The sequence below is a fragment of the Salmo salar genome, chromosome 06 (genome assembly GCF_965601325.2).
Source record: "Salmo salar chromosome 06, fSalSal1, whole genome shotgun sequence".
Taxonomy (NCBI): domain Eukaryota; kingdom Metazoa; phylum Chordata; class Actinopteri; order Salmoniformes; family Salmonidae; genus Salmo; species Salmo salar.
Window position 1 is genome coordinate 40,923,984 of NC_138296.1, and position 15,149 is coordinate 40,939,132.

At 42.2% G+C, this 15,149-nt stretch overlaps 2 protein-coding genes across 2 annotated transcripts; one reads left to right on the plus strand and one right to left on the minus strand.

The window, feature by feature from the left end:
- Nucleotides 1-11,221: 11,221 nt before the first annotated feature.
- On the minus strand, nt 11,222-12,150 carry LOC106607375 (hemoglobin subunit alpha-4). Its single transcript, XM_014204293.3, has 3 exons — nt 11,968-12,150; nt 11,563-11,770; nt 11,222-11,470 (listed from the first exon to the last, which is right to left on the minus strand). The coding sequence occupies exons 1-3, from the start codon at nt 12,060-12,062 to the stop codon at nt 11,342-11,344; spliced, it is 432 nt and encodes a 143-aa protein (XP_014059768.1). The 5' UTR covers nt 12,063-12,150; the 3' UTR covers nt 11,222-11,341.
- A 1,759-nt stretch (nt 12,151-13,909) lies between these two features.
- Nucleotides 13,910-14,905, plus strand: LOC106607372 (hemoglobin subunit beta). Its single transcript, XM_014204291.3, has 3 exons — nt 13,910-14,122; nt 14,299-14,521; nt 14,658-14,905. Exons 1-3 carry the CDS (start codon nt 14,031-14,033, stop codon nt 14,787-14,789), a joined length of 447 nt encoding a protein of 148 aa, XP_014059766.1. The 5' UTR covers nt 13,910-14,030; the 3' UTR covers nt 14,790-14,905.
- Nucleotides 14,906-15,149: the final 244 nt, after the last annotated feature.

Sequence of the window (15,149 nt, forward strand, 5' to 3'; positions counted from 1 at the left end):
AGTGAATTGCAATAGTGTGTTTGGGAGAAGATGAAAGCATGGATGAGAGTTTCAGCCGGCAGAACAGGAGAGGGAGGGGCTGACTTTGGCGAATTTGCGTAAGTGGAATAACTGCTACGCAGCAGGTATACTCCTACCTTGTGGAACCTATGTACCTGGAATCATTAATGACAAAATGACTTCCAGAAACACAACAAATATCAGTCAAATAATGACATTTAGATTTACAGTCTTAAATGAGATAACAACAATGAGACAACAAATAAGTGCATAGGGCCTATCATTTCCCTAAGCTAGAAATACAGACATCTTTTTAGAGGAAAACATAATAAAGCTTACCAGCTTGTTTGCTTCATTAACCAAGGTTGCATATCTTCCATGTTTCATTGTCTTATTTGCCCATTCATCTGTTGCCTTCATTTCTTGGGCCTCTAATTTTACATTTAGCTGTGTTTTGGTACCACAGAACTTGCACTTCTTTGATGCTCCTCCTATTGATGTATTACAACTAGGACACAGCTTACGGCTGGAGACAGGAGCCATTCTGCATGAAAGGTGGATATGAAAGTGTCCGAAAAAATAGCCCTATACACATAACTTTGACTGATGGAATTTGTTTGGCCAACTAAGGAGCTGACGTTGAGTTCACATTAAACGTCAAGCCCTGACCCTTCTCAAACCCATTAAGGCAGTGCTATGTGTGTGTTCGAAGGTGATATAGGTTTCAATGACGCAATCATATGGGTCAGATCTGATAATGGACCTCGCCTGGTACTAAAGCTAAACCTGAGGCTTTAACATTACCCCACATGCCACACTGTAACGTAAAAATGTGTCATACTAACTGTTGACTACTATGGTAACCTAGATATAGGCTACCTGCCATAGCCTCAGGAGCATAGTGTGTCGTTGGTTGACAGATGAAACACTACCTGGGCCAATGAGATTTGGTTACTTATTTTAAGCTACAAATTTGTAATAATCTCCTCCAGTTGGTTTGTATTTTAAAACTACAACCTGGTTTGGTTTTGAAAACACAAGAAATGGGAAGAAAGCTGAATTAAAAGAGAGAAAGTCTCCACTTATCTGTATCTAGAGAGAGAGAGAGAGAGATCTGACAGAGAGAGAGATCTGACAGAGAGAGAGAGAGAGATCTGAGAGAGAGAGAGAGTTTTTTTTTTTTGAGTTTTAAATAATCTTTATTGGGTCTGGGAGCCCACCATACAATAAATACTCATACAAAAAAAACACAGTTACACATCAATTAAAAACACAACTCCAATTCCTCCTCCACAGTAACTATACACAACAGCCTCTGAATACCCCATATACTCATAAACAGATCAATATTGTTGACCAGTTTATAATATGCAAACTCAACCCTCAGTCTCGCTGCCAACATTCCCTCCAGCATTCCCACCACATCAACAGACCCCTGTCCCCGAATACTGTTCTTTCGGGTCTTCCATATCGCTAATTTTGCTGCCCCTAACACAAAATTAAGCAGCACAACTACACCCTTTCGACTGAACCTGTACTTTGGCCCAAATATATACAGTTGAGAAGAAAAAACCTCTCCCAACGTTGAGAACCAATTTGTGATCAGGTCAATCATCCCGACCAACCTGGGACACTGTAAAAACAGATGTGCCAGAGTTTCAGACTCAGCACAAAATGGACACCCCTCCCCAACAGTAGGGTCCAGGTGTACCAGATGCATGTTAGTGGCTATAGCTCCATGTATTATCCTCCATTGGAGGTCAGCTGTCCTCTTATCAATAGGCAGTTTGTACAGTGATCGCCAACAGCCTTTTGAAGAGGCACCTGGACCAAGCACATCCGCCCACCTCGTCGATTTGACCCCTTCCAGGGAAGATGCATGGGACACCTTTACACATACTCTGTACATGGCCTTCTTTCCCACCTCCTTGAACTCCCCAAGCTCCGGGGTATCGAAGGAAAGCAGCATCCCCACGTCCTCCACGAATGCCCCCGCTGCAGCACTAACAATCAGTGCAGGGAACACATAATCCAGACCCTCCTTCCACCGATCACAATTGGAAATGTCAGTCACATACTGCAGATGAAGCACTGGCAGGGAGTCACAGACTTCAGCGACGACCTTCCTCAGTAGGCGAGATGATCTGATCCCCGCTCTTTCTCCCAGCTCCTCCAACGATCTATTCCTGTTCCGCATCAGATGACCCAGTTTAGTACACCCCACGCCTAACAGGCATGAACGTAGGCTAGCTGAACCCAGAACACGGGACTGGATGGCAGTGTTGTGAAAAAGAGGCTCTTCAAAAAGCCACATCCCTGGTGGCGTGCAGGCCTTACGAGACTTCACAAAAACTCTCCAAGCCTGCATAACAGACTCATAAAATGGAGTCAGGCCAGGCAAATCACCCCCCTCCAGTTTTAAGAGGAAAAGGTGCTTATCTAAGCCCAAACAGCCCGCTCTCCTCATCAATATATAGGCTGTGTCGACCCAGCTAGAACCGTCTCTGTACAACAGCCTCTGTTGCATGAAGCCGGAAAGCCATGATCCTAGAGGAAATATCCACCAAACCTTGCCCACCCTCGTGTAGTGGTAGGTACAGGGCTGCAGCTTTAATCCAGTGTTGTCCAGACCAGAAGAAATTGACAAGGGTCCTCTGAAGCTCTTGAATCAGACCCTTTGGTGGCTGTAAAATCATTAGTCTGTGCCAGAGGGTAGAGGCAGCAAGATTATTAGCTACCAGTACCCTTCCCCTATAAGACAGCTGGGGCAGCACCCATTTCCATCTTGACAGTCTGGCACACACTTTCTCCACTACACCCTCCCAGTTCTTTTTCTGAAAGACATCAGAGCCTAGAAAAAACCCCAAAGTCTTCATCCCATCTCTGCCCCACTGAAGCCCCCCTGGTAACCGTGGAGTGGACCCTATCTGAAGCTGACCTGCCCACAGCGCTTCACTCTTTCCCCAATTGACTCTAGCTGAGGAGGCCTCCTCATACACCTTTAGAGCATTTGAGAGAACTTTAACATCCTCAGCCCCTGTAATAAAAACTGTCACGTCATCTGCATACGCAGACAGTGCTATCGTGGGACCCTTCATTACACCTGGCACAGAGAAACCAGTAAGCCTCGCTCTTAAAAAACAAAGCATTGGTTCAATCGCCAGACTGTATAACTGCCCTGAAATTGGGCATCCCTGCCTGATGCCCCTTTGGACAGGGATTGGGCAGCTCAAACCACCCCCCACCTTCACCATACACGAGGCCCCAGCATACAGTAAATTCATCCACGACAAAAAAACATCCCCAAACCCAAAGGCTTTCATTGTCTTGAACAAGTACTGGTGGTCCACACGGTCAAAAGCCTTCTCCTGATCCAACGAAAGTAAACCCACATTTACATCAGACAGTTTACAAATGTCTAAAACATCTCTTATCAGAAACAAATTGTCAACAATAGAGCGATCAGGTACACAGTAAGACTGGTCCTTGTGGACCAACAATCCCAAATACTCTTTCAACCTGTTTGAGAGACATTTAGAAACAATTTTATATTCTGCGCACAGCAACGCAACAGGTCTCCAATTTTTTATGAGAGCCAAATCCCCCTTTTTTGGCAATAATGAAAGCACCGCACGTTGACAGGATACAGGAAGAGAACCCTCATTAAAAGATTCACACACCACTTCATAAAAATCCTCCCCAATAGACCCCCAAAAGTGCTTATAAAACTCAGATGGTAAACCATCAATGCCAGGGGCTCGGCCTGTTGAGAGCTGCATGACTGCTGTGGACAGCTCTTGCAGTGTAATGTCAGAGTCCAATGCGACTGTCTGCTCAGGTCCCAATTGAGGAAGACCGTGTAGCAACTGTTCAGTACACAGAGAGTCACAATCCTCCGCCTTATAGAGGGCAGAGTAGAAATCCACTGCATGTTGACGCATTTCACTGTCATCTGTGGTCACCTTCCCATCAGGGAGACGAAGGCAGACCATCTGTTTACGTTGCAGTGTCGACTGTCCTAGGTTAAAAAAGAAAGCGCTAGGAGCATCCATATCCTTGATGGAAGCGAAACGAGACCTAATCAAGGCACCCTTCACTCTTTCATGCAGAAACAATCTCAGTTCATGTCTCTTGTCCTGTAAATTCATGACTAATCCAGGGTCATTCTGAGTGAGCAGCTTCAATTCAATAAATTTGATGTCCTGTTCAAGGGCCTTGATAGTCTCTTTGACTTCAATTCGAGACAGAGCAGTATACTGTTGACAAAATAATCGTATTTGGGCCTTCCCAACCTCCCACCATTGTCTCAAGGACTCAAAATTTCCTTTTGTAACCCTCCATTTTTCCCAAAACAACAAAAACCTTTCACAAAACATGACATCATGTAACAATTTAACATTAAAATACCAGTAAGGTGATGACCTTCGTGGACAGGACAAATGAATATCAACAGTAACAAAATGGTGATCAGAGAAACCCACAGGAGTAATGTCACATCTTCCAACCCTACTACAGTAGTGATCAGATATATACAACCTGTCTAACCTTGCAGCACTGACACGACCTTCATTGATTTTTAGCCATGTGTACTGCCTAACTTTTGCATTCCTGACTCTCCACACATCAGAAAGCTCAAACTCAGTTAGTAGACCAGACAGGCAAGTGGCTGACCGCAGGTGAGGTTCTTCAGCGGTGCGATCAACAGTAAAATCCACTGTACAGTTCCAGTCCCCCCCTAAAACCATACAACCCTCTTGGTCACACTGTCTTAAAGTTTCCTTTATTTGATCAAATACAGCAATACGCTCTGTACCCTCATTAGGAGCATAAACATTCAAAAAAACAAACAAAAACCCCATAACCTCCGCCTTGACCAATAAAACCCGTCCCTTGACAATCTCTGTTGTAGATACCACAGTCACCCCTAAGCCTGAAGAAAACAAGATTGCCACCCCAGCACTGAAATTAGTACCATGACTGAGTATATGCTGCCCCTCCCACCACATACCCCAGTCAACCTTATTTTCCTCATCACTATGTGTCTCCTGTAGAAAAACTACATTAAGCCTTTTCTGTTTTATTATTTCTAATACCCAAGCCCTCTTATTCCTGTCCCTTCCACCATTAATATTGAGAGAACCTACCCTTAGTACCTCCATATAGAAAAGAGAAAGGAAAAGCAGAAGAAACCACAGAGAAACCAAAGAGAAAAAAGAAGACACCCTATGAAGCATGATCAACATCATTGTTTAAATTTTCTCTTACCCTGACCACGTTTCCCAGCACCTTTTGCTGCTGTAACAGCAGTAACAAATTTCCTCAAGCGAAACCGCTTCTTCTCACTTAACTGGTCTAACCCCACCGTCTTCTGTAACATCACAGCTGACCTCACAAACTTATCAACATCAAAATATTCTGCCAATTTGACAGATTTCCCAAAAGTCTGATCCAAAAACCTATTTACCTCCTCTAGATCATAAATTGAGTCGTCACCAGCTGCTATCATACCAATAGAGATATCCATATCCTGCTCCTCCTCAACTGAGGCCACAGACCCCTGACTCACTTCTAACACATCCCTTTCATCACTCCCCACTTGCAGCCCATCACTCGTACCAGGCATCTCCTCCACTACCTGGGAGACTATCCCCACCTGAACCCTATTACTAGTAGTGGGCATCTCCTCTACTACCTGGGAGACTAGCTCTACCTGAACCCTATTACTAGTAGTGGGCATCTCCTCCACTACCTGGGAGACTAGCTCTACCTGAACCCCATTACTAATAGTGGGCATCTCCTCCACTACCTGGGAGACTAGCCCCACCTGAACCCTATTACTAGTAGTGGGCATCTCCTCCACTACCTGGGAGACTAGCCCCACCTGAACCCTATTAGTCGTAGTGGGCATCTCCTCCACTACCTGAGAGACTAGCCCCACCTGAACCCTATTACTAGTAGTGGGCATCTCCTCCACTACCTGGGAGACTAGCCCCACCTGAACCCTATTACTAGTAGTGGGCATCTCCTCCACTACCTGGGAGTGGGCATCTCCTCCACTACCTGGGAGACTAGCCCCACCTGTACCCTATTACTAGTAGTGGGCATCTCCTCCACTACCTGGGAGTCTAGCTCCACATGAATCCCCTCCTGTACCCCGTTACTCATAGTGGGCATTTCCTCCACTACCTGGGAGACTAGCTCCATATGAACCCCCTCCTGTACCCCAGCACTCGTACTGGGCACCTCATCACCAGTCTGAGGAACTGGCTCTTCAGATCTATCCTTGCTTTCTACAACAAAATGTTTCTGCTGCATAACATTTCCCTCTAACACAAGTTGCAACTCCTTGTCCTCAACATGGATAACTTGTTCCTCAGCAGCAGGTGCTTGTGGCTGCTCTACCGCTGTCGGCCCACCTCTCCCTACATTAGTGGGCCCAGGCGTTACGAGGACCACCTGCGCCCCTCCCTCTGCCTTCTCCCTTTTCGGGCAAGCATGTCGCTTATGACCAACATCCCCACACTCAAAACACCGTTGACTACCCGTACTAGCATAAGCCATATATAATTTATTGTCATACTTGACTTTAAACGCTAACTCCAAAGTCTGCTCCGGTGAGTCCAAAAACATAAACACCTGTCGCCGAAAAGACATAACCTGTTTCAACGCCGGGTGTTTGCAACCCAACGGGACAAACTTAATGGAACTTGCAAACTTCCCAAAGCGCAATAACTCGCGCTCCAATAGCTCATTTGGAATAAACGGCGGTACATTTGAAATCGTTACCCTTGTTGACGGAGAAAAAAGCGGCGTAACTTGAATAAACATTCCTTTAAGAAGTACGCCTTGCTCAACCATACGATTAACAAGACACTCTTCTTTAAGAAAAACCACCACCGCTTTATTCATCCGTGACGCATAAGCAACATTCTCATATCCTACCTTCTCTCCTACGGCGACCAGAAACTCCTCCACCGTGACAGTAGCTTCAGTAACACACCTAAAGCCGTGCCGAAGTGACAGGGACGGCATCCCCATTCGGGCTGCCATCCCCGCCAAAAACAGGGTAATTTCGATACGAAAACAAAATACTTAATTCTACCACAACAAACAAATAAAAATAATAACCTTAATCATGCACAGAAGAAAACAAAGAATGCCACCAAGAAAGAGAAAACCTAAAGAAAGTTCTGAATATCTAACTCTACACCACACACGCACTATCTTGCTCAAACAATTCCCAGCATGCACCAAACACTCCCAGCATGCAGAGAGAGAGAGAGAGAGAGATCTGACAGAGAGAGAGAGAGAGATCTGAGAGAGAGAGAGAGATCTGACAGAGAGAGAGATCTGACAGAGAGAGAGATCTGACAGAGAGAGAGATCTGACAGAGAGAGAGAGAGAGATCTGAGAGAGAGAGAGAGATCTGAGAGAGAGAGAGAGATCTGAGAGAGAGAGAGATCTGAGAGAGAAAGAGATCTGAGAGAGAGAGAGATAGATCTGAGAGAGAGAGATCTGAGAGAGAGAGAGAGAGATCTGAGAGAGAGAGAGATAGATCTGAGAGAGAGAGATCTGAGAGAGAGATAGATCTGATAGAGAGAGAGAGAGATCTGAGAGAGAGAGAGCTGAGAGAGAGAGAGAGAGAGATCTGAGAGAGAGAGATGTGAGAGATCTGAGAGAGATATAGATCTGAGAGAGAGAGAGAGAGAGAGATCTGAGAGAGAGAGAGAGATCTGAGAGAGAGAGAGAGAGAGAGATAGATCTGAGATATCTGAGAGAGAGATCTGAGAGAGAGAGAGAGAGAGAGAGAGAGAGATCTGAGAGAGAGAGAGAGAGATAGATCTGAGAGAGAGAGAGAGATCTGAGAGAGAGAGAGATCTGAGATCTTTTTTCATTTCAATGAACACCTGGACAACCTAACCAGGTGAGGGGATTTCCTTAGTCATTTGTGACCTTCATTTATCAATCAAAGGTGGAGCAAAAACCTGCAGACACTCGGAACCTCCCATGGTAGGAGTTTGACACATGTGGATTAAAGTAATTAACCACTCAAACTAGTTTAATCAGGTGTGTAGATGTTAACCAGAAACATTACATTGGGGAGAGAAAGCAACATCCCCCACAAGGGTTTTGATCGGCCAACATATGTTTTCTGACTGCAATGAGCGCAACAACACCCACACATTTGAAGTGAAATCAAGCATAGAAAACAGTATTTGCCATTGATAACGTATTTAAATGTTCCCTGGCAAAGAACCCAAAGAGTGCCATTACTTGGAGTAATCTCTGAACGGTTTCAAAATGCCTACCTGTTGAATATCCTCTTGTCTGCAGCACATAAATGTATCGGAAGAGGGGTGGAAAATTGAAAGAAATGTATTTAAGGGAACAATCACCCATAAAATAAATCTGAAGACAGATGTAGGCTATGTATGTAGGCTAAACATTGGATGTAGGCTAAACATTGGATGTAGGCTAAACACTGGATGTCGGCTAAACATTGGATGTAGGCTAAACACTGGATGTAGGCTAAACACTGGATGTAGGCTAAACACTGGATGTAGGCTAAACACTGGATGTCGGGTAAACATTGGATGTCGGCTAAACATTGGATGTAGGCTAAACATTGGATGTAGGCTAAACACTGGATGTCGGCTAAACACTGGATGTAGGCTAAACATTGGATGTAGGCTAAACACTGGATGTCGGCTAAACACTGGATGTAGGAAAACATTGGAACTGCTCCAATATTATTGTGTAGACATGACTTATTAGTCTTAAAGCAACCAAACATTTGTTCATGTTATATTTTAGTTTTTGCATTTATTTCATTATTACTTTATTTACTTTAGTTTCTTAATTCTATAGTTATATTGTTTGTTGTATAGCCTGTATCTCAGACGAGCAGAACCTTAATAATAATCACCATACTTACTTCACAAACAATAATTCTACTAGTTAACTGAACGGACACATAGTAGGATACTGACACTCAGTCCGCGGTGGTCGTGAATGGGTATGAGGGCTGGACACGTCGCGACCCAGACCCCACTGTTGTCTATTACACATGCTAATTTCTCTTGAATGACCCTCCAAATAGGAATTACAAGTGGGAAGTTAGAAAATGATGTTGCCAATCTTATTGGTTTAAGAATTGTTGCGACTTCAAAAGCACTTGAACACAATCATGTTGGAGCTACAACTTCCCATTTTCCCATTTCCCACGAGAATTTGAAGCCAGCATAATACTGCATTCAAGTGCTAGTCGGTACTATGAAACTGATATTTCTGACTTGCTAACTGGTTGAACGCGTTACAGTATCCTAAGTATATAACATGATTCATTATTTTACATTAACCTGTTTAACATGTAATAAATGCATTATGAAGAAAATTGTGTCATTTAGGCTCAACGAAATATGAAATGGGTTATGAAGAAAATCGTGTACTGTTGCCTACACGAAAAAATTGGCTTTTCTGATTACAAATGCACCAGTATCCCATAGTATTAAGTGAAATCAAGCATAGAAAACAGCATTGGCATTAATAATAAAAAAATCCCACGAATTAAGTCGCACGTAAATGTGTGTCTTTTCTCAAAATGTCTGTTCAGCAAGTCTAAAACAGTACATATAGGCATACAATGGCATTTTTTAAAACATGGTTAAACAAAGACAACATTTTTGTATATTCATAACGTTGAATTAGCCATAAAGAAGAACAAAAATGAAATATAGACTATCGCGTCTATATGGTTGTTGCAATTGCTTGTGTGTAGCCTACTGGTTAAATTTGTCTTTTTGCACGAATTAAGAAGCACATAAATTCGTGTCTTTTCTCACGAATTAAGCCACACAAAAACGCACGAAATTTAAACGCACGAAATTTGCTGAAATGCATTATGTACATATGTGCACGAATTGAATGTGCGACAGTGTTGCTTGTGTTTATCGTGGAGAAATCGGATGCAACATCCAACAAAATCGTGTTCAATATCCCATTTGCTCAAATAGATCCTAAAGTTTACCGATTTCTCGGGGTTTACTGTGTTTTTCCATGTCTTGGTGGGGGTGTTCGGAAAGACTTGCTGTTTGTTTGCTAGCGGATGTGGCCTTCTGTGAATACCGTGTGTTAGGCTTGAATACGTTTTTAGCGTGTGTCGACATTCCAATAACGCCACTTTAGCGAGATGTTTCAAAATGTAAATGATCTTTATATTAAACTGTACTTCAAGTCAATATATTAAGACAAAAATGAAAGTGTATGCCGTTGAATTTCAATATTTACATGCTGGTAGGAGCTCTCTAAAATGCTGCCATCTTTCTTGGCGGTCCCACATGACTCCTCCAGTTTTTGTTTTTTTAATACATTTGCAAACATTTCTAAAAAACAGTTTTGGATTTGTCATTATGGGGTATTGTGTGTAGATTTATGAGGGAAATGTCATAACCCTCTTAATTGATGAAAACACTTAAACATACGACGAAAAACAGTTCCATAAGGCACACAGGCTATACAGAAAATAACCACCCACAAAACACAAGTGAAACAAACCTCAACTAAATATGGCCTCCAATTAGAGACAACAACAACCAGCTGCCTCTAATTGGAGGTCCTACAAAAAAAACCAACATAGAAATAGAAAACTAGATTTAAACATAGAAATAGAAAACATAGAACCTAAACCAAAAACACCAAAACAAACACCCCCTCCCACGCCCTGACCAAACTACAATGACAAATAACCCCTTTTACTGGTCAGGACATGACAGGAAAACGATTTAATAAATGTTCAAATAAATCTGTAACGTAACAAAATGTGGAAAAGGTCTGAATTCTTTCCGAATGCACTGTAATGCACTGTAAATCACAAGACAATGTGAGCAGGGGCTTCATGAACCGCAAAAATCTGAGGGGACACAAAGAAAGTGAGGATGGCTGTGGGGTGGTCCCTAAATTGGAGAATTTTGACAAACTTGCTTCTCTAACTTGATTGATAGCCTGAAATGGCTTATTGGTAGATAGTTATGAGTTTGGGAGATTGGGAACCCATCTGAGCTAGCTACAGCCAACTTCATACCATTGCAAAATGGCTGGTAGTATTACAGAGAAATTATTGTTATTATTATCATCATTATTTCGTTTTTTAAGAGGACAAATCTGAGGGGGTATGGCCCCACTGAATGTGAGACAACGAAAATGAAAAACAAACACCTCAGAATGAGTTTCATTTAGGTTTATTGTCAGTGTGTCAATATCGGAAGGACATTACGTTTGAGAAACATGGATGAACGTCTAATTCTGATGTAAGACTGTGAGAGCTTGACAGCTGAACTCCGGGTTAGCGGTACTTCTCCGCCAGGGCCAGAGCCAGTTGCTGCAGGAACTTGTCCACGGACAGGTGGATCTCGGGGGTGAATTCGGCAGGGAAGTAGGCGGCAACGACCACAATCAGGTTGTGAGCCAGGATCTGCAAAGGATAATGGAAATAGATTATTTCCACTTCACACAGGTAAAAAGTCAGATTTTTGTGTGTGTTTTTTTAGTGTCTTTTTCTCTTACCTTGAAGTTGGTGGGGTCCACCCTCAGCTTGGTGGCGTGCAGTTCACTGAGCTTGGTCAAGAAACCAAAAAGGTCGTCCAAGTTGCCAACACATTCATCGATCTGATTCATGATGGTGATGCCGTGCTTCTTCACTGGAGCGGAACCGGGGGCCACGGAAGCCCAGTGGGAGAAGTAGGCCTTGGTCTGGGGGTAGACGACGAGCATCCTGCCGTGGACATTAGAAATCAGGTGAGCCAAAATTCATTTGAAATAATCATTCACACGGTCGGGGATCCCGTCCATATTTTTGTTGAGATAGCTATACGCATTCATAGCTTCCATATAAATGATTGAGGAGTTATGTGTTAATAATTTGAATACATGTTAAAGTCTAGAATTGATCATACATCGTTATGTAATTACCTGGAAAGAGCCTGTTCTCCAATCTCATCGGATTTAGGGAGGATCTTGCCCCAGATGGCCTTCACGTTGGCTTTGTCCTTGGCTGAGAGACTCATAGCTGTCTTGTCCGTTTATCCACTTAAATGAAGTTGCTGAGAAAATAAGCTTGTGAGCGTAGACCTTCTCAGAGGCTGTTTTTATTGAGGCATGAGAGACGGCACACCCCGATGTAATCTCGGCTCCTCCTCTGATTGGGCATTTTTCCAAGACATGATTCATGTTTTTTTTATATGTTATGGACCTGAGCCAATTCGTGTAATGCCTAAAATATGACAATTGCACATAATCGATTTCGTTTGTAAAAATGCTGTCATAACATTGTATGTATTTGTTTTATATAGATTGAATAACACATTTTTGAAACACTTAATACCTCAATGTTTTCTTTACAGTTAAGGTTCAGACGTACGGTCTAATATTGCCTATACTCATTGGTGAGTTTAGGCTATGTGATTCTGTACACAAGGCAGTGTTGGGGAGTAGTGGACTGCATATAGTTCAACTAGTAAGGAAACTACATTTTGCAGGAGCTTGGTGGGAGTTGAACTACATTGAAATCTAGTTAGGGTTTTCGGTAGTTAACTACCTTTTCCCCCATGTAGCAGCTAACTACTGGAACTACACACACATTTTTTTGCTAAATAAAATAAAATATGAAGTATGCAATCATTTACTTTTTTGGTGCGTTAGACCTGCCTAATTCTGACTTGAAACATCGTTTTTGTGTTAATAGGCTAAAATACACACTGTCAACATTTTTCCTCAAAGTTCTCTGACTTTCATTTTTTACTCTATGACATTTCAGATTTACATATGATCATTTTTTACGAAGTAGTTTGGATAGTGAACTTCTTTGCCATAGTAACTTTATATTTTTCTTAGGGGTAGCTTTAATGTAGCTTAATTTCTTCCAGTGTGAAGTAACTGCTAACTTGGTAAATTTTATTTTCAGAGTAGCTTCCACAACACTGACAAATATTTGCAACTGATTGGATTGGCAACTAGCAACCAAATCAAGACGTGTTGGCTTATATCCAATTTGGCCTATGTAGTCAATATTGACAGTTAACACATAAATACTGAGACAAATTATAGACCTGATAATCGGAAAGGTTTTGTTTTGGTTGCAAAGTGTTGCCTAGGCCTATCACTAAACATTGTAACAATATATAGGCTACATGCATTGTATTTCAGTGGAGTTAAACAAAAAGCTGTAGTTTCATTGAATGAAATAGGCTAATATCCACATTGAATAGTGTCCAGTTAGAACTTATTCCCCTGATGAAGGCCTAGAAAACGACTTGTCACCAACTGACATTTCGATCAATCATTCAAAAAGAAATATGGAACTATCAAATGGGTGGGGCCGTCTGAATATGAAGATAAAACACATTTTGAGTCATGCTCTTTCTTCAATAGTTTACTCCCAATCTAGGCTTTTCTTTTTTTTAAATGAGACCCTAAATAAACACTTACATCAATAATAAGAATTTTGTATATAGATAATATTGCAATTCATTGTGAATATTACAACGATAAATTAAAAGAGAATTTAGTGCTAAAAAAGGTTATATCCTGAGATAATTGGCATTAAAGTTCTGCACCTTCATTGGGTTGAGTCAGATATTATTTTGAACTTAACTATATGAATTGGGGTATTAAGTACTATATGTAGTATGTAGAGAACATTGAACAGAACAAGGCTATGTCAATAACTACATTTTGACAAAAATGCCGATGAAGGCTCATCATGACTTGTTTATTCCATCCATAATCATTTGAATTTGGCAACGCCTAAATGACCAAGCATTATCTTTAAAGGTGGGATGAAGTTGGCGCAATGCCGATATGTGCCACACTCGAGGACCTTGCCCCCTCAAGACATTCATCCAATCATTTTCTGTGTCCTGTTCAGGGCGGAGATACTGAACATCAATAAATTGGACGTCCCGGGAGACAAAAAGCTCAGGGATCCCTTGTAACATTTTGCAAGTACCAACGGAAATCAACAAACAAACGTCAACATGGTCGACTGGACAGATGCTGAGCGCAGTGCCATCTTAGGCCTGTGGGGAAAGATCAGCGTGGATGAGATCGGACCCCAGGCCCTGGCCAGGTACATTCTTATAATATTTATGTAGACATCATTAAATAATAACTTGATAATAGGCTACCTAGAATATTTAGCACTAATTGCGTTGTAGGAATTCGCGGTTTTCACCTTTGGTGCGATACAGACCATGTTGATTGTTAAGTATAATTGTAATGGCAGCCTGTTTTATTTCTTTTTAGACTTCTGATCGTGTCTCCATGGACTCAGAGGCACTTTAGCACCTTCGGCAACCTGTCCACACCCGCTGCCATCATGGGTAACCCCGCCGTGGCCAAGCACGGAAAGACCGTGATGCACGGACTGGACAGAGCTGTGCAGAACCTGGATGACATCAAGAACGCCTATTCAGCACTGAGCGTGATGCACTCCGAGAAACTGCACGTGGATCCCGATAACTTCAGGGTGAGTATTTCACTTTAGCAAACAAAGAAAATACAAAAATAAATAGTCTTATGAATTAAATAGCGTTATGAGCCGATGTAAAGCTTATTCTAATATTATATTATCCATCTGGTTCCTTTACGTCCCCTCTCCACAGCTCCTCGCCGACTGCATCACCGTGTGCGTGGCCGCCAAGCTCGGTCCCGCCGTTTTCAGTGCTGATATTCAGGAAGCCTTCCAGAAGTTCCTGGCTGTCGTTGTGTCCGCTCTTGGCAGACAGTACCACTAGAGCATCACTCGACAGCATCAATATGGAAGAGAGACGACACTCCAACTCCAGTCTGTTAGGCTGGAAGCTGTGCCATAGCTACACATATTGAAAATAATAAAATACATGTAAAAGCATTTATCTTTTTGAAGTATTGTTTTTTAATGAAAAACACTCTCCTGCAATTGTATTGATGGCAAATGGGTTCTAGTTAGGCCTTCAGTGGATTCAAATAAGCGATACCTAGCCTACACATTTTCAAGTTTGAAAAATAAATGATTTCCTAAAACGTGGACAGACGATCACATATTTTACATTTAGCAGACGCTCTTATCTAGAGAGTCTGCCTAATTAGAGTTAAGTACTCAAGCATGACGACCT

Bases quoted from the DNA above. Each gene is read 5' to 3' on its own strand.
- LOC106607375 (XM_014204293.3), bottom strand. From the start codon at position 12,062: ATGAGTCTCTCAGCCAAGGACAAAGCCAACGTGAAGGCCATCTGGGGC. The intron at 11,771-11,967 runs GTAATTACATAA...TGTCCACGGCAG, and splicing joins GGAGAACAGGCTCTTTCCAG to GATGCTCGTCGTCTACCCCC. The intron at 11,471-11,562 runs GTAAGAGAAAAA...TATCCTTTGCAG, and splicing joins TGGACCCCACCAACTTCAAG to ATCCTGGCTCACAACCTGAT.
- LOC106607372 (XM_014204291.3), top strand. From the start codon at position 14,031: ATGGTCGACTGGACAGATGCTGAGCGCAGTGCCATCTTAGGCCTGTGG. The intron at 14,123-14,298 runs GTACATTCTTAT...ATTTCTTTTTAG, and splicing joins GGACCCCAGGCCCTGGCCAG to ACTTCTGATCGTGTCTCCAT. The intron at 14,522-14,657 runs GTGAGTATTTCA...CCCTCTCCACAG, and splicing joins TGGATCCCGATAACTTCAGG to CTCCTCGCCGACTGCATCAC.